This window comes from Pezoporus occidentalis, unplaced genomic scaffold, assembly GCF_034315485.1.
Source record: "Pezoporus occidentalis ecotype Australia unplaced genomic scaffold, CSIRO_AGI_Poc_V1 ctg266, whole genome shotgun sequence".
NCBI lineage: Eukaryota > Metazoa > Chordata > Aves > Psittaciformes > Psittacidae > Pezoporus > Pezoporus occidentalis.
This window is the reverse complement of record NW_026914567.1, coordinates 552,494-575,130: the sequence shown is the minus strand read 5'-3', so window position 1 is coordinate 575,130 and position 22,637 is coordinate 552,494. Positions and strand designations below refer to the sequence as shown.

Genomic DNA, 22,637 nt, shown 5'->3' with positions numbered 1-22,637 from the left:
CCCCGCTGCTGGAGGTTGGCAGGGCCAGGGGATCCCTGCAGGCAGCATGGCTGCACCATGCCGGGTGCTGTGAACCACAGCTGCTGCGGGTAGTGCTGGTTGAGCCGAGGGAGCTGCAAGGTGCCCGCATCCGCCTGCATGAGCCCTTTGCACTGCCAGAGCCCGCTGGCAGCCGGATCTTCCCTGGCGCTGAGCTCATCAAAGTCCACAGGCAACTTCATCTCTTGGTCATTCCTCCAAATACCAGCCCTGTGAGAATGCCGGAGCCGGGGAGCTACGAAACACAAGTGACCTCTTAGGGATCAAATACAGCAAATACCAACAAGCTGCCTGCAGGAAGAGGAGGTGTCCAAAGGGGTAAGGCCAGTTACTGCACTGGGGGGCAGACCCTATCACCCCCAGCTCACGTCCCCCAGGCCAGCACAGCCAGACACACACCCTGGCGCAGGAGAAGCCAGTGGCCACCCAGGCCTTTGGCACCATCCCCATACATCCCCAGGTGTGATGCGCACACATCTGCCTCCCTACGTACACACACACGCTGGACAGGGAACCGCAACCCACAGGGTCCAAACCAAGCCCGCCGCAGGCGCCAAGTCACGATGCCTCCGAGTTGAGCTGGCTGGGCAGAGGCAAGCTCTGTGGCGGGCATGGGCTCCCTGTGCACTCCTGTAGTGCAGGCGTGCTGAAGGTGTGCGCATCCCAACTCCAGAGCAAATTTGGGGCTAAAGCATCAGGGAGCAGGAGGCTCCTTGCACAGCTGGGCAGGATGAGAAGCCCTAAGCCCCTTCCCCATGTGACAGCATCAGTGACATCCCTCTGCCTGACACCTCGTTGTGACATGCACCAGGAACTCCCCATCCCCAAGCACCGGGCGAGGAACCTCAGCAAATGCCGAGTCCCAGGGATGAGGATGGAGATTTTGGCCTCCATCGCGGTCATTAGCTGGGTGAAAATCCAACTCCAAGTCTCTTCCTAAAACCCTCCTTCCTGGCTCATGAGTCCAGACCCGCTGCCAAGGAGCAGGAGGCTTCTGGGAGAGTGGGGAGGAAGAGACGCTAAACACGATGGTTGAATTAAAACAAACAGGGCGATGGGGGACCAGGAGCTGCTGGGTGCAGTTTGCTGCGCGGTGGGGAACAGCTTCTCCTTCACAGGGACCCCGAGCTCCCCCGTGCACAGCGCAGCCCCTTCGGCTGCCCTCACCACTGCTGCCCTGCAACCTGCAGCCGCAGCCCCAGGAGCCAGCAGGGAGCTGGAGGCGCTGCAGGGCACACGGCACATGCCAGCCCCTCGCTGGAGGGACAGGAGATCCCACCCAGAGAGAGAAACCTCCCGTGCAGGCAGCAGAGGCTGCAGCCCCACGTCAGCTGCAGGTTCAAAGCACCGTGCGCTCCCCTCAGAGGAATGGACCCCCCGGGACAGGTCAGGGCTCGGGGCTGGTGCCCAGTGTCTGATGTGCCTGGCGGCTGCAGGGACCTCAGCACTGGCTGACAGAGACGAGGCTGAAATCCAGACCAGCCCCAGCTCTCCTCAGCCTCTGCCTGCAGGAGGGTGCAATAAATCACGCACCCATCTTGGCCGGCCTCTGCAGCAGCCCCTGCATGAGCCCTGGCTCCGCACACAGCCCATGGCTGCTGCTGCACTTGTACAGCCAGCAGCGGCTTTGCCAGCCCCCTCTCCAGATGGAGCAGCCCTGGGCCTCACTGCTCCCACAGACAGCACAGCCACGCTCCGGCCACTGCATTCCACTTGGACACAGGGTACAGACATCCCGAGGGACCAAAAGGCTCCCTGCCCATCCCTGCTGGGGCCGAGGGTTTGCACCAGTGCCTGGTCCTCCCTGCCGGGGAAGCCGTACAGGCCACAGCGAGCGCGGTGAGGATGCCATGAATTTTTAAACTCCTGAAAGCACAAATGGAGCAGTTCTCCTGGCTGGAGATGGGATTTCCGATGCAGCAGAGCGGCTGGAGGAGGAAACGCTGCTTCTCCCGAGCTGTGCTTCCCCCGGGACAACGCGCCCGGAATCCTAGTGCACTGGGTGCAGCGCGGGAGCCAGGGCAGCCCATGGGACAGAACGCTCTGGCCAGGAGTTAAGCACCAAACCCACGGCCTGGGCACCCTCTGGCCAGGCTGCCCAGACCTGGAGCTCACCCAGACCCACCGTCCTCCCGGTGCCTCGGCAGCATCTCCCTGTCCACAGCGAGACAAACCCACACACGCTTGACCCTGCAGCCTGGCTGCAGACACATGTAACATGACAGCACACACATATGCGCACACGCGTGTGCATGCACAAGCTCATCGCCTTCCCTTCTCCCCAGAGGCTGCTCACGCCACGCAGGAGCCTCATTCCTCTCATTCCTTTACCAGAGCATCCATCATCACCGGCAGCTCTGCCTGCCGCACTGCCCGTGCCTAAGCCCTCTCCCAGTCCCGGTCACGCTTCCAACTGCCATGGAGGGGAAATCAGAGGAACCCCAAAGGAACCACAGCCGGGGGCTGTGAGCTGCCACCGCTGCCAGACGGGCCGGTGCCGCGGGGCTGGGGCCGGAGAGGCCCCGCGCCCGGGGAGGAAGCAGTTAAGCTCTGACCCTCCGCTGAGGAGGAACCGGCCAGAAACACGTGTGAAGCGAAAGCAAAAAAATCCCCCGCAGAGGGCGACTTACCTGTTGGAGGTAGAGGAAGGCTGGAGGACAGGGGAGAGAGTGAGGAAGCATGCCTGAGTTGGAGACAAGGAGGCAGCCCGAGTTAGCCATGGAGCACAGCATGTGTCGACAGGTAGCCGTGAAGCTGCTCGCGGGTCCGTCCTCTTCCGCACAGCGCTATATCCTCGTCTTCCCGGCCGGCCCCTCGGGCTCTCCCCTCCTCGCCGTCCCTCCCGACCCCTCGGCGCTAGTTAGGAGGGTTCATCTGCGGCAGGCCGCTGCGCCCGCAGCCGCGCTCCGCGGTTCACTTCGGTGCCATTAGACACTGGCACTGAGCGCACGGTCTGCAAAGGGTGTGCGTGAGCCAGAGCGGGAGCGGGAGAGAGAAAGGAAGGGGAGGAGGAAGGGAAAGAGGGCTCGGGAGCGAAATAAAAGGGGTGGGAGTTGGAGGAGGAGGGGGAGTCCCCTGTGCATTCAGACATCAAACAGAGCTCTGTATAAAATGAAGAGAATCCGTAATGACATGAGAACAGCTGATCCCGCACTTAACCCCTCCGCCGCCGCTTGCAGACGCTTCCCACCGCCCCGGCCGCACGCCGCCGCGCTGCGGGAGCACAGGCAGGATGGGGCCGGCGGCGGAACCGCCTCCCATCGCGGCGCTGGCTCCCGGGGGAGGAAGGGGCTTACCGGGAGTTTCGGTGATGCACCGCGGGCGCCCCGGGAAGCCGTGCGGAGCAGCCGGCGCTCCCAGCCCCCGCGATGGCAGCGCCGCAGCCGCGGGGCTCCCCATGCACACGCAGCCGGACACATGCACACGCACCACGCTCTCCCTGGGACACACACACGCAGACGGGGCCGGCGGCGGGCAGGGAGCCATGCAGCAGCCCCAGCCCCCGCCCCGCCTCCCTGCGAGGCACAGACCCGCTCACGCCTGCAGCACGCATGGCCCCGGCAGCCGCCGGCCTTCGCGGTGGGAGCCGCCGCAGCCTCGGCGCTGCCCAGCGCAGGGCCTGCTCCGGGCGGGCTGCGAGCCCCGCTGGCGCGGGGAGCTGCGGGAGCACCGGCATCCCCGCGCGCCCTGCGGCCATGAGGACCCCCTGCCCCGTGCTGCCAGCGGGCGGCCCTGGCGGAGCTCAAGAGGCTTTTTGGCATTTCAGACTGGCCTGCGGTACTGCCGGCAGCCCTGGCGCATCAACGCCGCGCACACCTCTGTTACGGCTGCCGTAGCAGCAGCCTACATGCCAGTGCCCGTGAGGGACAGCCGGCATGGGCACACGCTTGTGCTCGTTGGGGTCCCTGGTCCCACCTCGTGCAGCACTGGCACCCTGAGGTGCTGCAGAGCTCAGTTCTGTCACAGGGGTTCCTGTGCTGGCGTCCCACACTGCCGGCACCACATCACACCTGACTTCAGAGCCGGGACGGCATTGTGTCTGGCTATGTGGGAAATGAAACGTGGGCTTGGTTCAGTTTCCATCTTGGCCAAATGTGATGCACAAAGGCAGGTCTGTGCCAGCAGCTGCTGATGCTCCGTCTCCGCTGGAGCCTCCAGCACACAACCAGCCTTGATCGGAGGCTGGGATTTTCCACAGTATCCCCAGGCAGAGCAACACGCTGCAGTGTCCTGGTACACTCGCAGCGGTTCCTGCTCTGCTGCAGACACTCCACAGCAGTGGCGTGGCCGGCAGGAGCGACCGGGCAAACCTGGTGAAACAAACAGCTCTGGGAAAAGCTGCCCCGAGAACGGTGTCTGGGTCCTGAGGGCGCCAGCCCCCTGCAGGGTCCTGCTCCTGGGGTGACCATGCTCCAAAGGGACCATGGGGTGCCAGATCAGGCAAGGGACATGGGGTCTCATCACCACCACCCCGTGGTACTGAGAGGAGCCTGGCAGCAACATCTGCTACCAGCAGCATCCTCTGGCCACCACTCCATGTGAGGAGCATGGGCTGCAGTGAGCTCCCATGTCCCACCGCCACTGCTTGCCCTCCACTGCCCATGGCACCAACACAGATCCCAGTAGAGCATCCTGTCCCGCACACCTCGGTGCCCAGAGCCAACACTGCCCACTTGCCTCCAGCTCCCCTTCCCTAGGGACCCTGGCAGCCCCAGTACCATGCAGTCCGGCATGCCCTGGTGCATGGGCAGGACGTAGGGCTGGAGGACAAACACTGTGGGGAGAGGAGCCCACCAGACCCCATGTACACCTGAGCACCCCACAGCACTGCACAGTGAGAGACACCCTGGGCAAGGTGACGGGCAGCTTCCGAGGCCCTTGGGCTGGTCGGGCTCCATTGCAGCTCCTGCGCTGCTCAGGCAGAGGTGACCAGGGAAGGGCATGGCCCAATGCTCCGGGCTGCGGTGCCCAACCAAGCAAACCATGGGAGGTGGGAGCCAGCTCTGGGATGAGGTAATGTGCCTGTCCTCCGCACCAGAGCCTGGCTCCGGGCAGGGTGAGTGACTCAAAGGCGTTCCTGGCCAGTGGCAGTGCCACAAGCCAGCAGCCGTGTCATGGGAAGGTCCTGACTGGCTCCAGCCGCAGGGCAAGGAGAGACGCTGCTTTTCTGCAAGGAGAGTGCATGGAGTGGTATGCTGGGCAGAGACCCCAGCCCCGCTGGTGCAGACCCTCAGCACCACCAGCATCAGCAGGAACCAGCCATGTTTCTCCAGGATAAATGCAACGGGGAAACCGGGCACGGATCGAGGAGCCAAGGAGCATTTGAGTCTCCTCTCCCCCTCCTTCAGCCATCACCAGCATCAGCCTGGCTGCAGAGATGCCCTCACAGCAGCGGGGAGCCCCCGTGGGACACCAGCACAGCAGTGCCAGCCCGAAGCAGGGAGCATGTCACCAACCACCACCAGTGGATGTCCCTCACCTGCTGCTCCCACCTGCCTCGGCAGTGCCACTGCCGCAGCCAGGCCGATGGCACCAGCAGCGCACCAGGGCTGTGCCCAGCCCTGCGGAGACGCAGCCCCAGAGGGGCCCCTCCAAACCTGAAGTCTCCTGGAATGAAAGTTTATTTATCTGTTTAATTAAGATGTGTTCACCAGGCACACAGACCCCGTTCCATCTGTCTCACTTACAGCCGCGTCCCAGTAAAATTAAACCTAATAAATATCAGAGGAGGGAAAGCAAAGGGCACATGTAAGATATATGATCAAAGGCAGAAGTTGCACAGGGCTGCAGTTCTAAGCACATCTTTCTCTCTGCCCTTCGGGGATGGGTTGGCGATGCGCTCCCGTGCACAGGATGGGGCTGGCTTTCCTTCAAATCAGCACTTTTCCCTTTTTTTTTTTATTTATTTCCAATGAACCCTTGAGGACTCCTTGGTTTTTGTTTTCTGGAAGAGGGAGAACAGCATGGCACCAGGACAGGAGTGGCCTTGGCCACTGGTCTAGAGCCCAGCAAGGTGCCAGAGCCAAGTGGCAGAGCCTGTGCTGGGAGAGCTGATGGGCACGTGTCCCTGAACCATGAGGTAACCCACCAGGAAGAGCTCCCAGACCACAGGGATGCTCCAGTGCAGGTGGCTGGGAGCCGGCCTGGAGGCAGAGCTGCTGGAGGTGCCCAAGGCTGGGGGATGTCAGAGCTGCCGGTACCCAGCTCCCCTCAGAGGAGGAGGAGGAACGCTCGCCTCTGCCATCCAGAAACTACATCCTACAGAAAGGAGGGCTCCCAGCTCTGCCTGGAGCCCTGGCAAGGGCTCTGCCCTGAGCCTGCCTGAGCACAGGATGTCCCAAAGCCACGGCAGTCATTCATTAAAAGCTCATTAGAAGTTCATCACAGACATAAGGCAAATAGATGAAGGCACTGGTGGATTAGAGCTGCTGTGAAGCGAAGGGAAGGTCCCACACTGCTGGCACAGACCAGGACAGCGAGAAGGGACTGACAGAGGTGACGGGTAACAGCCCTACATGCCAGCAGGCTCTGCCCCACTGCAGGGAGGTCCCTGCCCACCTCCCTTCCACATCCACACCATCACTGTGCCACTGCTCCCTCTGCTTGAGAGATCCCAGCCCCTCTCTGGAGACACCCACCAGCCACGCAGAGGTTCGCAGTGCCTTGCTCCACCTCTAAGAGACAGACATGGTTTAAACCAACCACAGGTGTACTGGATCCTGATATGGCTGATAGGGAGCAGCCTTGCCAGGGCACACGCATCCCAGGAGTGCGTGTGGGGTGTCGAGGAGGATGTCCCGGCTCCCTGGGGATGCCTGGCCTGCACCCTTGTCACCTGCCTGCCACCTTGTTCTACATCTCCTGCTTCCTCCTCCTCCTCTTCCTTGTCCAGCAGCTCCCAGAGGGGTTACTGGAACCCTCGCCTGCTCTCAACTCCCAAAGAAGCCAGAGATTACAGTGAAAACCTTTACTCTGCAGCACCCCAGCACCCTCACTGCTGCTGCTGCCTCTGCCCTCAGCTGCCACATCCCTGCCTGCCACATCGCTGGGTGAGGAGGGGACCATGACCAGCCCACGGCAGCTGTGGCAGCCAGGAGGCGAGCAGAAATGCAGAGAAAGCACATGAAAGTTTAATGGGATCTAGGGAAAACCGCCACCTCACTGGAACTTTCCTTGCCCGCTGCAGGGAGGGATGGGATAGGGACCTGGAGATATTTTGACCTCCAGCCAGATCTGCCAGTGCTGTGCGGAGTGGGACAGCGGCTGGGCCAGTGCCTGGGGATGTCCCGCTGCCCTTCAGGTGCCTCGGGACCCTCGGTGCTCACCACAAAACAGCGCCCAGTCGCAGCATCCCGAGGTGCACAAGCAGGGAAGCCGGGGCTCCCATCCCACCACCACCCAGCACGAGCAAACTGGTCCCAGGCATCTTCTGGCAGCCGGCCATGCTCGAGCTCACTGCGGGACTCACGGCAGCTCCCGTGGGGCACGGTTTATACCTGTGGCTGGGCAGGACAGGCGGGAGCCATCACCGCAGCAATGAGAGCGCTGGCGCCTGCCAGAAGCCCTTGTGCTTGACACAGTATTTACACAAGGCGGCAATCAGGCTCCCCAGATGGAATGAGCATTATCGTGCAGGCAGCAGAGCCGGGGTGCAGCAGATACTGCTGAGCACTGTGGGCTGAGCGGGCAGCACCAGCAGGTAACACACTGCACCACACCGGGCAGGGCACCAAGCACCAGTGCTGCTGGGGCCAGAGCCATGGCCGCTGCGGAGTGGAGGTGATGCAAGGAATGAGCAACTGCAGACCTGGGAACCCGAAACGCCACATTCCCAGAGCCCCTTCCCTGGGATCAGACCTGCTGCCTGATGAGGGGTTCCCAAGGAAAACACCCCCACTGCAGGCTGCAGCGGGGCTTTGGCAGCTGCCCGGGGGCACCAGTGCATGGGGCAGGATGGGATGGTCAAGCCCAGGGCTGTCAGTGCATCCCCGAGCACGGGCACAGGGGGCACTGCTGGTGCAGGGCACAGGGCAGCCAGGCAGGGATCACACCAGGAACAGCATACAGGTGGGCAGAGAGGAGCACCAGTACTCTGCAAGTAGACACTCAATCCTCATTATAAGGCTTTTTAAATGCACAGACAGGATATTAGCGTTTAACCAGGCTCTAGGACTCCAGGGCAAACTTTAAAAATCATAATATTTATAGAACCCTCCTTCCACTCACCCCACATGCTCTTTATTTCCTCTGCAATTACTGCTAATTTGAAGACATTTTGCTTTGGCATCTCAGCTTGTTGCGGTGCCGATTCCCGAATCACCCGCTGCTGCCTGCCACCGCAGTGCTCCCACGGGGCCGTGCTCCTGCCACACAGGGAACCAAACCCCTGTTCCCATGATGGAGAGGCACCTACAACGCCAAGAAACCACCATGCAGGGAGCAAAGCCCTCTCCCAGCCTTGCTGGGACCCGCCGCACCGAGACCCAGCCCATGCACCGCATGGGACGGGGAGGGAGAGCCTCGAGCATCCTGCACTGCCCAAACAAACACCCTGCGGGAGCTCCCATGGGCACAGGCACCCGGCGGTGCTGCCTGCACCCAGCACTGTCCGGAGCTCAGCAAAGCCACACGGCACCTAAGGAATCTCGAGTGGAAACTCCAGAGCAGCTGCCTCCAGAGCCATTGGCAGCTCATGAAGTCTCTGGGCAGAATTAAGGCCCCAGCAGAAGGCTCCTGCACTGAGACCTCTCATGACAAAGCACCTTATGCCTGGAAGCTGGGTCCCTGAGAAACAATGAATTCACGTTATCCTCCTCCTCCCTGTAAGCTCCTTTCCCCACATCCCCCTTCAGCCGCTCTGCTCCTTGCTCCGGAATCCAGCTCTCTGAAGTGTGTATCCCCCCGCAGGCTGCCACAGCCCCCCAACACCTCAGCCAGCTCCAGGGGAGTGGGAGCAGGAGGGAGGTGGTGGAAGGAGCTCGTGCACTGGCTTAAACCCCAGTTCATGGGCCAGGATGGCACAGGGAGGCCCCCAGGACGGTGCAGAGCCTGATGCTGAGCCCAGCTCCTGCACCTTTGGGTGCAGACCTGCAGGAAGCTGCTGTCCTAAATCACCTTCCCCTCTGCTCCCTGTCCCAGCCATGCCAGGAGAGCAGCTCACACCCACATCCAGCATCCCATTCCTGACCAAAGTGCCTGGACAGACCCCATCACATCCTCCTCTTCCCCATCCCTGCTCAAAGCCCTTGGGATGGCTGGGAGGATCTCAGCATCCCCTTGGATGGCTTAACAGACCCACTAGCATAGGTCCTGAACCCTGGAGAGCCCAGCCCTCCATGCCCCCAGCTTGGTGGGGAACAACCAGACAGAACCATGCAGGCTCCAAACCACCTGGACAGGAACCCACCGGAGCACAGCGCTCACTAACCCGGCACAGCTGAGAGGGGATGGGGCTGGGGGTGTTCCTGGGTAGCCCCAACCACCCCATGCAGGAGACGGGGCTGCTGCCCGCAGCCAGCACCGTGCAGAGGGAAGGCAGGATGGTGATGGGGGTGCCCTCAGGCAGTGCCCAGGCAGGGACTGCTGCCTGCCTCTGCCTCCCTGCCCAGCACCAGGCCTGCCTCCAGCATCACATCACATCCCCTGCCTGCAAGCCACGAGGAAAGCTCTTCCAGCCTGGCATCAGCCAGGAAGCAACAACAGCAAGAAACAGCCCTGACCCTGAGCAAAACCCGGCAGAAAGGGAGGGGAAATGCCCACCCTTCATGCTGGTACCTACCCAAAAGTACATCATCATGTTGGCAGCTGGGTGCTGAGGAGGGCCGTGGGACCGGTGGGAGGGTGAAGGGCTGCTCCCCGATGCCAGCTGCGCTGAGCACCGCTGCTCCTCGGTGGGCTCTGTCCCCTCGGGTGCTCAGTGTCCAGCTCCAGTGCCAAGGGCCAGCATGGACGAGCACCCTGTCTTCTCGCCTCACTTTCTGGCACAGTGCGGTTGCTCGCTGCAGGCTGCTGTGAGCTTCAGAGCCAGCTGCCAGCACCAGGCATGCTGCTGTGGGGTGGGCTGCAGAGCAGGGATCAGAGATGGACACAGGGCAGCCCTGGGGGTGCTGGGGGTTTATCCACCCCCGGAAATAAACTGGGAGAGGGATGGAGAGAAATGAAACCCTCTCTGCTCTCTCAGAGCCCAGCGCAGGGTGAGCGTGCGGGGGGAGGCCAAGGTGAGCACCCGGAGGCCAGGGCTGGGGCGAGCGCAGCAGCGTGTGGGCTCCGGCGCAGCAGCGTGGGCTCCGCTGGCGCTCGGAGCAGCCGATGTCCTGCCGCAGCATTTCTCAGGCGCCCTGTCGGTAAGGGAGTCCGTCCTCGCTCTCGTGGTTAACCTGCGAGGTGCCAGCCGGCACCCCCGCTTCGCACAGCCACACGTTCTCCATCCCCGCTCCCCGCAGGCAGGGGTGCGCGGCCGGGGTCCGGCAGACCCGGCTGGGTTGGGCTATCCTGGGGCATCACCCACTTTGCTGGATGCAGCCAAGCTGCGGCCGAGCAATGGGGATGGCCCCTGCACAAGCAGCTACCTGGGATGTGACCACCGTGGTGTGCATGGGAGCAACATCCGGGAGCCCCACCGACAGTGGGGCACTGGCCCCGGGCATCACGCCCCGACCTCGCACCCGGGTCCCAGCTTGGGCATGGCCCCTCGGCTCGCTGCTGCTCAGGCACTAAATCTCTGTCCCCCTGGGGCCCCACTCGGTGGAGGAGTAACGGGACCGCGAGCACTCGACTGAGAGTGAGGGAATAAATAAGAATAAGGGGAGGCACAGGAGCGAGAGGGGCGGCAGATTGGTCTCTGGGGCCCCGCTGGCTCTGACACCTCCACCCCATAATCATATTCAAAGCAGAGCCGCGCTGAGGCATTTCTCCTCCAGCACAGCAATAAAAGAAAGCAACACTCTCAATAATTCAGCACCAGGAGAGGGTGATAAAGCAGAAGAGCCACCACTGCAGGCAGCTGGGATGGGGGCTTCCCACTCCCTCCTGTATCTTGGCGATCAAAATCCTCTCCTCCTCCTCTGTGACCTGCAAAACCAGCGCCAGCCGTGCCCTGGAGCCCCACAGCTTGCTGGAGGCCCATATCACTGCATGGGACATGCTCCCAGTATGTGTCAGATGCAGAGACTGGGGACAGAGCAGCCCAGTGCAGCAGAACAAACCCCCTCCATCACCACTCAAGCCACAGCCGAGGGTCACTGGACAGGGAGGCAGCTCAGCTCCTTGGCACAGGTCCCTTTCCAGCACTGTTTCACCTTCTCCCACTTCAGCATCCACAGCTCCACATCCACAGCCACCAAGGCACCTCTGCAAACAGTGCCTGTCACCTGCAGCCACGTCCCAACTCTCCCATCCAAACCAGCACCGGGGCTGCTCAGCTGCAGGACACAGACCCCACCGCAGGACACGTCATCTCTCCAGACACAGTCACGGCCTCCAGGCACCCGCAGCCCAGCCCGCAGCATCCCCAGGGACCGACCCGAGTGCCGCCAGCCCCACTGCTGCCGACCAGCACATTTCCCGCCCAGGCTCAGACCTGCAGCCCAGCTTCATCCCGATAATCCTGGCTCCTGCTGCCACCCCCTGCTCCCACTGCTGCACAGGCACCTCTGGGCCAGTGTCTCCCATCAGCATCTTCATCCCCAGCCCCTTGCCTTATCTTTGCTCCTCTGCTTTACCCTCTGAGGCCATGGGGGAGCATGGGTTTATGCTGCACTCAGTAGGATGGACCTTTGGAGGGACCTCGTCCCCCCACCCTGAGATGGGACTAGAGTCTACTGCCGTGAAGCAAAGCAATGTGAGGTTCTGATGGGAAGAAGCCATCTCCATCTGCCCAGCGGGCACTGGGCTGGCTCTCTGTGTACATGCACAGGCCATCGCCTGCCTGATCTGGGTCTCAGCCTGGGTAACACCATGAACTCGTGTGACACAGCAGGGGCTGCAGGACCCTGGGGCAAGCATCACTCACAGCAGACAACTGCCAGGTCAGGGCAGGACCTGGGGCTGGTGCCAGTGGTAGGGGCAGAGTCCCCTCCCCAGGAGCTGCACAGAGCACAGACAGACAGAGAGCAGCGTCAGCACACACGGACAGCTCACAGACACTGCAGCCCTCGCGCCACTCACATCACGCCTGCACGGGGGCTCAGCGCCTGCTGGGTGCCGGATGCTGGTGGAGGGGAGCATCCGCCACCTCCAGCACAGGCTCTGCCCCATGCCCCCTGGCCCCGCAGCAGCAGCACCCAGCCCCTCACATGCAGGTGTCAGCATGCAGCTCTCAGTGTGGCCCCAGAGGGATGCCAGGCCCCGAGCGCAGTGGCTTGGGCTGTGCAGCCACTGCCCAAGCCCCAGAGCAGCCCTCGGCTCTGCAGCAGCACCGAGCGCCTCGTACCTTTTGTTCAGCCCAGCTCCTCCTGCGGTGCTCACGCTGGGCTCTCTAAGGAGAGACAAGAAAGAGGAGGAAGGATTAAAATCAATGATCATCATCACTAACCTGCTTACAGTCAATGCTGTTTGCTCATTGACTGGCAAAACGTTCGGATACAAGTAGGAACGTGAGGATGAGCTCCCGGCGTGCTGGGAAACCTGCTCCGGCTAAGAGCTGTGGGGTGGCTGAGCCCTGACATAGATCAGCAGCAGCTTCTCCAGCTCTGACAGCAGACCCCGATCCTGACCCAGCTCTTATGGACCACAGGCCCCTTCCTCAGCTTCCCCGAGCGTCTGCAAGCACCAGCCCAGCCCCATGCAGAGGACACGGGGTTGGATTGGACGCAGCCCTTGGCAAAGGAATGGAGAGTTCAGCGTGCCCAAACCCTCTGTACACACCAAAGATGCTGCGGTGGTCCTGCCCCTGGCACTGCCGTCCCTGCCTCGCTCCCGGTGCGGTCCCACCAGGAGCGAGCCCTGCAGCTCCCGGCACTGCTGCCCCGGCTCCGGGCCCTTCCTGGAGAACATCGCCAAATTTCAAAGAAAACTTCCTGAAAGCTGCACTTCAACTAATTGGCTTCTGCAGCATTGCCAACACAAATGTTCATAAATCATGTCAGACCCTCAGAAATAATGAGAACAGCTTATACATCACGAGAGTGCTTTAAAAAGAGTAAGCCAGGGCTGTTTCTGTTTGTTAATCGCTTCTTTGGGGATCAGGAGGTGTCGAGCCCTGCAGCAGCAGCGGCTCTGCCATGCAGTGTGAAGCTGCTGTGCTCCTCTAGAGCATCATCCCAGGAAAGCAGCACCCTAAGATGCGGCAGCTCTGGGTGTCAGTACCCTGTGCCCAGGGCTGGGGGAGCAGACGCTGCCCCAAGCCCGTGTCCAGATCCCTGTGAACATTTGGATGTCCAGAGGCCCAGCCCCGCACGGTGGTGGCTCTGGAATAGCGGAGCCAGTTCCCAGGCCCCTCTGTTAGCAAACACGGCTCTCAGCCGCGCAGCAGGATAATCAATTATGGTAATTCCTGCCTCAATGAAGCAGATTCATGGAGGAGCACAGCTCATTAGGCTGGTGCTGACTTCCATTAGTGCTCTTATGATAAAAACCCTCCAGAAAGCTCTCGCCCAGCCAGACTCGGCGTTTTCCAGCCTCCGGAGCCGCCCTTCCCAGCCCTCCGCCAGGGCGGACTTGGCTGCGGGACATGGGAGCCCTAGAAAGTTGGTTGGGAGCTGCCTGCCCCCAGAACGGAGGGGACGCGGTGCAGGCCAGCGGCACTCCTGCCTCCAGCCCCCGCTCCCGAGCTTTTCCTCCCCGAGCAAGCGCTCGCAGGAGCCCCGGCTGGGGAAGCGGGAGACGGCGCAGGGGGAGCAGAGCCCCAGCCTGTGCTGCGCCGGGTTTGGGTGTGCTGGGAGCCCAGGCAGCCGCTTTGGCCATGAATAATTGAAGCGCCCTGGCTCTCCTCGGGGGGAGCCGTGATGGGTAAAGTCTCATTTCCCAAACGCGCTTCCCAAGGAAGGCGCCTTCTGAGAACCTCCACAGAGCACCGCAGGGCCCCAGCAACCGGAATGCACCGTGGGAGCTCCCGCAGCCCGGCACCAGGGCAAATCTCTGGTGGTCCCAGGCACCGCAAGGACCGGAATGCTCCAAACCGCCCTGTCCTGCACCTGCATCAAGCAGGAGAGGAAAAACCCTGGCAGAGCACTGATGGGGGCGGGCTAGGAACAGCTCCAGACAGTTGGGATCAGCATTCCTGGTGGGTCTTGCCCCTGCTCCTGCTTTTCTGGCCGAGCTCCAGGTTCGTTGGCTCTAACGAGCCCTGAGCAGCCTTGCAGGGACCCACATCCTGAACAGGCGAGCCTAACGCAGGCAGCTCACCAGCAAAACCTGACCCAGCCAAAACCACCCGGATCCAGAGCCCTGGTGCTGCACGCCAACAACCCCCATCCCCCCCTCACAATCATGGGGCAAACCCCATGGTGGCCCGGGCTCACCAGCCTGATCTGCTGGGAAACTTCTCCATAGTTTGCCAAAGCACATTTTGCCCCCCCTTCCTCCCACTAAAACCCCTAAATTAATTTTGCTTTTAATTAAATTCATTAGCAAAGATTATCTGGCTGAGGAAAAATAATATCCTGCCCCTCCCCCGGCAGCCCTCTCTATTTATATCCCTATATACATAAGCAGCAGTGAATATTTCTTTATGGGCCATTAAGGGCTTAGTGTTTAATTTATAAGCATGCTCTGTGGCGGGCGGGATGGCCGGGCAAAGTCAACACTTTTAATTAAACGAGAAGGGGTTTTGTCACTAGGATGACCAAGCGCCCGCTCCGGCAGCTCTGGGGTACGTGGCAGGTCCCATGTGGGGCTGGGGGCCCCCGTGCCGCTCTCGAGGTTTTTCACCACCGCTGGTCGTGGTGATGCTGAGCAACTTGCGGCTCCCCCCACCCAGGGAGACCCATCTGCCTTGGCAAGGGACAAGTGGAGCCCATCAGCGCACAGGGAGCATTGATGCCCCGGCAGCATCCCGGTCCTAACTCCGGTCACCAGCACACCACCAGCCTGAGCAGTTGCTGTGAGCCTTTCAACCAAAATCCTTGCTGCAACTTCTGACAATTCCCAGCACTTCCACACTTCCTCCTGCCTGAAACCTGTGGCTCTCACAGCATCACCACCTCCTCTCTCCCAGTGTGCTGCACTCACAAGGACAAAGTGCTTCAGACACACACTCCTCTAGGAATCATGGAATCCCAGACTGGTTTGGGTTGAAGGGACCTTAAAGCTCCTTCAGCTCCAACCCCTGCCACGGGCAGGGACCCCTTCCGCTGGAGCAGCTTGCTCCAAGCCCCTGTGTCCAACCTGGCCTTGAGCACTGCCAGGGATGGGGCAGCCACAGCTTCTCTGGGCACCCTGTGCCAGCGCCTCAGCACCCTCACAGGGAAGAGCTTCTGCCTAAGAGCTCATCTCAGTCTCCCCATTGCCAGCTTAAACCCACCGGCAGAGCCAGTGGCACCCGCTTGCCTGCCAGGCACCACCCAGGAGTCTGGCATTCCCAGCTCATCCCACTGGCATCCCTCCCACAGCCCCTTGTCCCATCCTGCAGCAGACACGGGGTCATGGGAGAGAAGGAGCAGTGTGTCCGTGCAGAGCTGGGCATGTCCCGGTGCCCACAGCCGCACTCGGTGCTGTCCCAGCAGCAGCAGCCTCAGCTCTTGGCAGCGGGAGAGCGCAGCCCTTCCTGCTTGGAAGACGGCGCGGGGCAGCTCTGAGTAGGCAGGTTCCCATTAATGGGGTATTTTATCTTACAGGAGAGATTAAATCTCTGTACAGAGAGGCACAAAAGAGCTGAATCAGCAGCTGGCCAGGGGATGGCAGGTTTAGCCATAAGCATTTGGCATCAGCACAGCATGTCAGAGCTTCACCCTCCCACAGCCGTGCTCCACCAGACAGAGTCCAGCATCCAGCCCCGAGCACCCCGCACACACCTCTCCCTGCCCTGGAGGAGCCGCAGGCAGCCTGGGTTATGATGGGACCAGCCCCAGTGCCATTGTACAGCCCAGCAGCCCAATGCTAGTCCTCTGCCACGCACCCAGCGAGCCGAGCACCCGTGGCACCAGTGGGCTGCCTCCCTCCCATCTCCATCATCTCAGCACAGCAAGGATGGGTTTGCAGGAGGTGCCCCAGCGTGGCCACGGTGCCCACAGCAGCGTGCGAGGGACTGTGTCTGGACCTCATCCCAGGCACAGCCCTCAGCAGGTAACACAGCCCCCAGTGCCTGCACCGTGATGGGTGCCCCTTGCACAGCTGTGTCTGAGCTCCCACAGGCACCATTCCCCACATTCAGCATGGGTCTGTGCTGGCCACACACAAGGATCAGGCGTGCGAGGGCTGGCCGCCGCCGTGAGCCAGCAGCAGAGTGGTGATGGCACTGTGCCGCTCACTAAAAGCATGAGTGTCACTAAATCAATAATTCATTTACTTTAATGAGATAAGTACTTTGAAAACTAATTGCAAACCTGCTCCATTTACTCCGACCCGTTATAGCCTTTAATGTAAATGGCAGAAATGCTGCTGGAGGAAGAGGAAGGGCTTTTGATGGGGGATAGTGTGTCATCTTTCCCCTTCTTCTAAGAAAGGGAAATATCAGCCATAAACAAGGACAGAAACCAAAGTAACTGGCCAAATCACAGCATGGAATGCTGACGGTGGAGCAAGGGGAACACACAGCCCCGCTCCTGGGGCCACCACTGTCTCCTGCACATGCTGACACCGTGGAAGGGTGCACCAAGAAACACCCCAAAGGACTGTCACTGGCACCAGGGAGACAACAGAGGAGCAGAAATACACCCAGCACATGGGAATGCTGAGCCCCAGACAGCTGCCGAGGGCAGCAGCAAAGAGAGACACCACATCTGGGGCCCTGTCCTGTCCTGGCAGCTGCAGGACTCAGCTCTACCCTAGGCAAGACCCTGGTGCTGCGTGTCCTGGCAGCAGGGCAGCAGCAGGGATGGAGCAGCAGACGGGATGGGGCACCACCATTCCCAGTGCAGCAGACCCCCTGGCCGGACCATGGGCTGGCTGCTGCTCACACTGCAGGTGGTCACTGTAACGATACCCAGCTCATTATAAACCCACCACCACAGTGCTGGCACAGCATCCTCCAACAGCTCCGGCACCAGCAGCCAGTGTGGGCAGCACAGGCAGGGGCGGGCAGGGGGCATCAGGGGGGCAGGGGTGTCCTGCCAGCTCCCAGCACCATTCCTGGAAAGGAGCAGGCGGCTCCCGGCAGCGATGTCGAAGCGTTCCTGAAGGGCAGCGGGAGCTGGATGCCAAGGGCTCGCTCACCGCTCGCTGGAGCAAACAGCAAGTCATAAACCAGAGTCGTGACAGAGGAGAAAATGTTCCAGAGTCCACAAGGACCAGGCCAGGGTAAATCCATCTGCTCAGCAATTTAGCTACAAAATCCTTCCCAATCATCTGTGCGGGAGGTCCTTCACCCCCAGCGCGGCTCTGGGCAGAGCAGCTCCCGCTCTGGCAGCTGCTGGCACCTCACGTGGTGTCCTGGGGCTTGGTGGTCCCACAGGTCCCACAGTCCCCCCGTGGGGACGCTCAGGGAGGGGGTCACGCCACCCTTAAAGTGCACCTGGGCCAAGCCCATGCTCCAGGGACCCTCTTCCCAGCACTGCTGCAGCCAGTGGCAAACGGGGACCCAAACCCTGTGCCTGGGCAGGAGGGACGGTGTCCGGGCAGGCAGCAGGCAGGGACCCTGGGCAGAGGGACCCACAGTGGCACCGGCTGCGTGGGCTCTTCCCTGAGCTGCTGACTCGCTCACGTGGGACGGTGCACGATCCCTCCTGGGGTCCTGAATCCACTGCACCATTTGCGGGATGCTGGAGGGCTCCTGGGGAGCCCAAATCTCACCTGGATCTCCGTGACCAGCCCTGCAGCAGCCAGCCACGGAGCTACTGCTGAGGAGTAGTCGGTATAATCCTGGTCTGCTGCAGCAGCACAGACAGACCCGAAGATCTCCCTGCAGGCATCCCTGTGAATCCCACCCAGCTGCTCCGGCTGCACAGAAAATCAATGGCAAGCATCTCAATTAATCACACCGGGGGCAAATTGATTAGGAGCCTAAATAAGGTCAACATGGTTGTCTGCTTATAGGGTAGGACCCCTTAATCATCATTTTATCTGCACCAGGCTGCGGAACCGGCAATCACACCATCACTGGGAGCACAGGGGGATTTTCACTCATCTCCTGCAGTGGCGAGGACCAGGACAGGAGCTGCGGCTCTGCCGTGTGGAGCTGACTTCCCCACACAGCCACAGCGTATGAATGACATACCCAGCCACACACAGCCGTGGGACCTGGCATGAGCCCTGCCTGCCCACGAGCCCGGCTGTCCCCTCTGATCCAGAGCAGGACAAAAGCAATTAAGCTCTGCGGCTCTAGGTGAGGTGCGTTCCCTCCTGACCCCAAACCCAACAGCTCACGCTGCAGATTTGGTTAGCCCTGACATTATCTTAGATTGTGTACCTGAAAATAGTGTTACTGGCCACAACAGCACTGAACCTCTGCAGAAACCCACCCACAGGTCCCCTCTCAGCTGTCCTTGGCATCTGGAAATCCCTTCGGATGCTTCTTAGCTCCTCCAAGTGCCACCCATGCTCCTGTCTGCAAAACCACCCTCCTGATGGACAGCACGGGTAGGAAGACACCCAGTGCCAGCGGAACTCATCCTCCCTGCGAGTCACCGGGCAGCCAGACCTGCGCCCCAAACACAGCAGATGCTTCCTTCCCACCCTGGCTTTGAGACCAAAAGTACCTCATGTCAGAGCAGCCCCCAGCGTGCTCTCTGGGGGAGAGCCTGCTCAGCTCGTCAGGGGCCAATAACACCCTTTGCTTTGCCAAGAGACTTCCCAAGTGCAAGTGAAACCAATTCAGTCTGGTGTTTTCTCAGTCAGGACTCCACTAACAGCATTGCCCTGCATCCCCCACGGTGACTGCTGACAGCCACAGGTCACCACATCCCACCGGCCCTGCCAGGGCAAACAGGGCTTTTCCCTCTCCCTGTGCAGCGCAGGAGGAGCCCCAAGCCTCTCACGACGGTGTCAGCACTGACCACAGGGAAGGCAGGGCCAACACAAGGCTTGTCCCTTGCTGGATGAGACCCTGCAGAGGTCACGCCTAGCAGCATCCGTCCCCGCAAGCCACCGCACATTGCCCATGGCCCCTCCAGCACCAGTGCCCCCCTCACCTCACCTCACCTCCCGCCACTCCCTCCTGTTGTAAATACACTTATAAATATCATAATCTGGTTTAATATTTAATATAGCCAGGTTAAATAAACATTCCCAGCCCCATAAATAATCATTAACAGAGGGTTCTAATTGTGCTGTTGGGATCCTGCTTCATGACTTATTTAGAGGGCGGATGCTATTCCCATCCTTGGCTCCCCCGTACACCATAAATTAACCTGTGGCTCAACCTCTTTAGTGCGAACCTGATGGGACACGACAAAAGGAGACAGCTCTGCTTGGGGGGTGACCCCTGACCGCTGGGATCACTATGGGACGGAGCAGGCTGGGAGACAGGAACCGGAGCTGTTCGAGGAGCCTGCGGGAATGTAGAGCAGCCCTGCAAAGGGTGAGGCCATGGGAGAAGAGCCACCATATTGGGGTGTCCTCAGCTGCAGGCACTAGGAGCAGAGGTAGGGGACCCGTGGGCGAGGAGCAGCCGCCCAGTGTGGGGTCTCTGCTTGGTCCCTGCTGTCCCAGAGCTGCAGCAGCAGCGGCAGCGGCACAAGGGCATGAAATGCTGCCGGATGAGCGGAGGGCGGGAGAGGCTTTTATCCTCAACACGAAGCTACTGCAAAATTGATTGGAAACAATAGCAAAAACCGAAAAGAAACAAAACCCCAAACCACCGAGAACCTGGAGCGCGGGAGCTGGCCGGGGGCGAGCGCTTTGAAAGCGCGGATCTGAGACATGGAGGACAAGTAAAGTGCAGGAAAACCTCCATGTGAGTGTTTTCCCCTCAAGGGACGCGTTGATGCATTGCTTAAAAAAATAAAAGGTTTGGGTTTTGCTCTCTGTAGCTTAATTTCATGTGGAAATGAAAAACTACAAAAGTAAATGGAAGGATCCCTCACCACTGAGCCTGGCTGCCATGCCGCAGCCCCTGGGCTGGTTTGGCTGGCAAACCCTCTGTGAGGCAGGATGAGGGCTCTGGGGAGCAGCTCTGTGTGCCCAGCTCCACACGGACACGCTCCCACAACCTGGGAGGAGCAGGAATGCCCAAGGGGAACCCAGACACTCTCATGCTCCCCACATACCTTGGGCTGCTCCTGCTCAGGGCTGATGGGTCACACTCAGAGGTTTGTCCCCTAAGGACATCTCGCATCCTCCAGCCACAAGGGCAGTGGTCCAGGGCAGCCCCACAGTGGGCACACCAGCGGCTCTCTTTCCACTGCCCCAGTGCCTCCTGCATAGCAGAGGGGACATAGGGGACCCTGAGGTGACAGCCTCTGGAGCAGTTTTGGTGTCTCTGGCATATCTGTTCCAGGCCCTGTTCAGCAGAACCAGAGGACCCTCCCCAAGACACATCTGCTCAGGGTGGCCCCGGACAGAGGCAGCCCTGGCTCTGGGATGCAGCTCTACAGAAAATGGTGTATTTGATCTTTATCTGTCAGGATTTATATAAAAAGGGGATAGTTCAGCTCTAAATGTAATGAGTTGGAAGAACAGCCCTCCAGTGGCTTCCTCCAGCGAGCACAGCATCAATTATATCGATTGCTAAAACTAACTAATAACCCTAGCCCAGGGCTGGGGAGCGTTCCCCCTGCACAGCATCCCAAAACACCCCATTGCACCCAGTGAGCCTGGAACGGCTGGAGGGACCCCCAGCAGGGGAAGGGGAGGATGAGCACGGGCACAGCCCCCAGTGCTGCTGGAGGGGCAGGATGAGCAGATGGTGATGCACAGACCCTGAGCTCTGGGCTAGCAGGAGGGAAGAGCCAGGAGGAGATGGATGGGGAGAGACACAAAACATTCCCTTCAGATTCATACACCCCTCCTGCACCCACAGCCATGGGCCCAGGGCTGGTCCGGTCCCAGCACTGCCGGGTGCCCCCACCATGCCCGAACCACACACGATGAAGCCACAGGCTCTGGCTCCACAGGAGGTGGTGACTGATGGGAGCTGGGAACCAGCATTTGTGCCTATTGTTCTGCTCTGCACACTTGGGATTCGAAATCCTGGGAAGCTGCTACAAGACATGATCCCTCCAGGCTCTGGAAATGGATGAAAGGGGACTTGTAAAGTCCCCATGTCCCATTTCTCTGGTCCCTATTTTTTCTACCTTTGTGCATTTCCAAACAGGCACAGGGATGCATCTCTGCATCCCCCAGAGAAGGCTAGGGCTGAGATACCACTGGGATAGCTCAGGATCACTGGGACTGGTAGCACTGGCACAGTCCTCCCCTGCTTCCAACTTGCTGAGCTTCCAGAAAGGGAGCAAAAACTAAACAGGGAGGGAAATGCTAGAACCCCTTCCTGCAGTGAGCGGGAGCGAGTTACTTAACCTGCTGGAAATGAGGCTAACTTGATAGAGAAGAAATAAAGTGTTTCAACATTAATGACACGAGCATCAGCCCCGATCACAGGGATATTAAACTACATGGTTATTTGACTGCAAAGTTACCTCGTGCACATACCCAAGCCAGTGCGAGCACAGACCCTTCAGGCACCGAAACGCCCTTACAAACCCATCCAGGAAGGGAGAAACACACACTGTTCCTGTAAAGGTAATTTTAAACCCCCAGAGACTCTTGTCCTGATGTCAGCGGGGCCTCTGCCAGAAGCTGCCATTGGAAACAAATCAGTCCATGGAGCACGATGCTCCTCAAGCGAGGTCACTGCGACGAGCGAACGGGTCCCTGCTGCCACAGCGAGCATCACTGCAAGCATCGCTGCAAGCATCACTGTGAGCACTGCAGCTCCTGCACCCCTCTGCCCCAGCAAGACCCCTCTGAAAGCCCTGCAGGTGTCCAGGAGACAGAGTACACACGTGTGATAGGAGGGAGCGCACATGTGTGGATGGGCATTGCATGCAGCACAGCAGTGTTATTCGTAAATAACCCTTAACTAACGAGCATCTCAGCAACAGGTGATGGTGTTACCCCAGGCAGGGATGATGGCGAGCTCCATCCTTCCACTTTTCAGTTGTGTCTTCAGGGAGGGAAGCAGGAGCTGGCCAGGGTGAATTAGCTAGACTTTTGTCACGTTTAATACCAATTCATTTTGCAGACTGCTGACGCAGCAGGATTTCACAGCTTGGAATTTATGGTTCTTTTGAGAGACATGCACAAAAAAAAGGGAAAGAAACCACCCTGCCACCAGCACAGAGCCAGAAACTCCCCTGGGAAAGAGCAAGACTCTGGGGGCACCGGTGAGGACCCTCCAGGAGAACAGAGCTCAGCATCAGGGGCCCACAGCACCGGTTCTGCACCTTCAGGAGCACACCAAAGGTTCCCACAGACCCACATTCCCATGTCTCTGCCCGCGGTGCTCCTGCCCGTGCCACCAGCGGCTCCGGAGCACAGGCACCGGCAATAACGGAGCCGTTATTACA

At 60.2% G+C, this 22,637-nt stretch overlaps 2 protein-coding genes across 16 annotated transcripts in view; both read right to left on the bottom strand.

Moving 5' to 3' along the window:
• The window catches only part of RBFOX3 (RNA binding fox-1 homolog 3), a 136,888-nt gene that overhangs the window by 16,768 nt on the left and 97,483 nt on the right, over positions 1 to 22,637 (bottom strand). For 4 of the 15 annotated variants that reach the window (XM_062624394.1, XM_062624395.1, XM_062624390.1 and 1 more), the window contains 2 exons: positions 12,470 to 12,514; positions 2,670 to 2,992 (listed from right to left, as the gene is read on the bottom strand). In XM_062624394.1, coding sequence (XP_062480378.1) covers positions 2,670 to 2,771 — 102 coding nt within the window. In that variant the 5' untranslated portion in view covers positions 2,772 to 2,992; positions 12,470 to 12,514. Of the gene's footprint in view, positions 1 to 2,669; positions 2,993 to 9,817; positions 10,137 to 12,469; positions 12,515 to 22,637 lie in introns of those variants that run through there. The other 11 variants (XM_062624388.1, XM_062624389.1, XM_062624387.1 and 8 more) reach the window with 7 other exon arrangements.
• CANT1 (calcium activated nucleotidase 1) overlaps positions 1 to 22,637 on the bottom strand; it is a 93,420-nt gene that overhangs the window by 32,947 nt on the left and 37,836 nt on the right. The window lies entirely within an intron of this gene.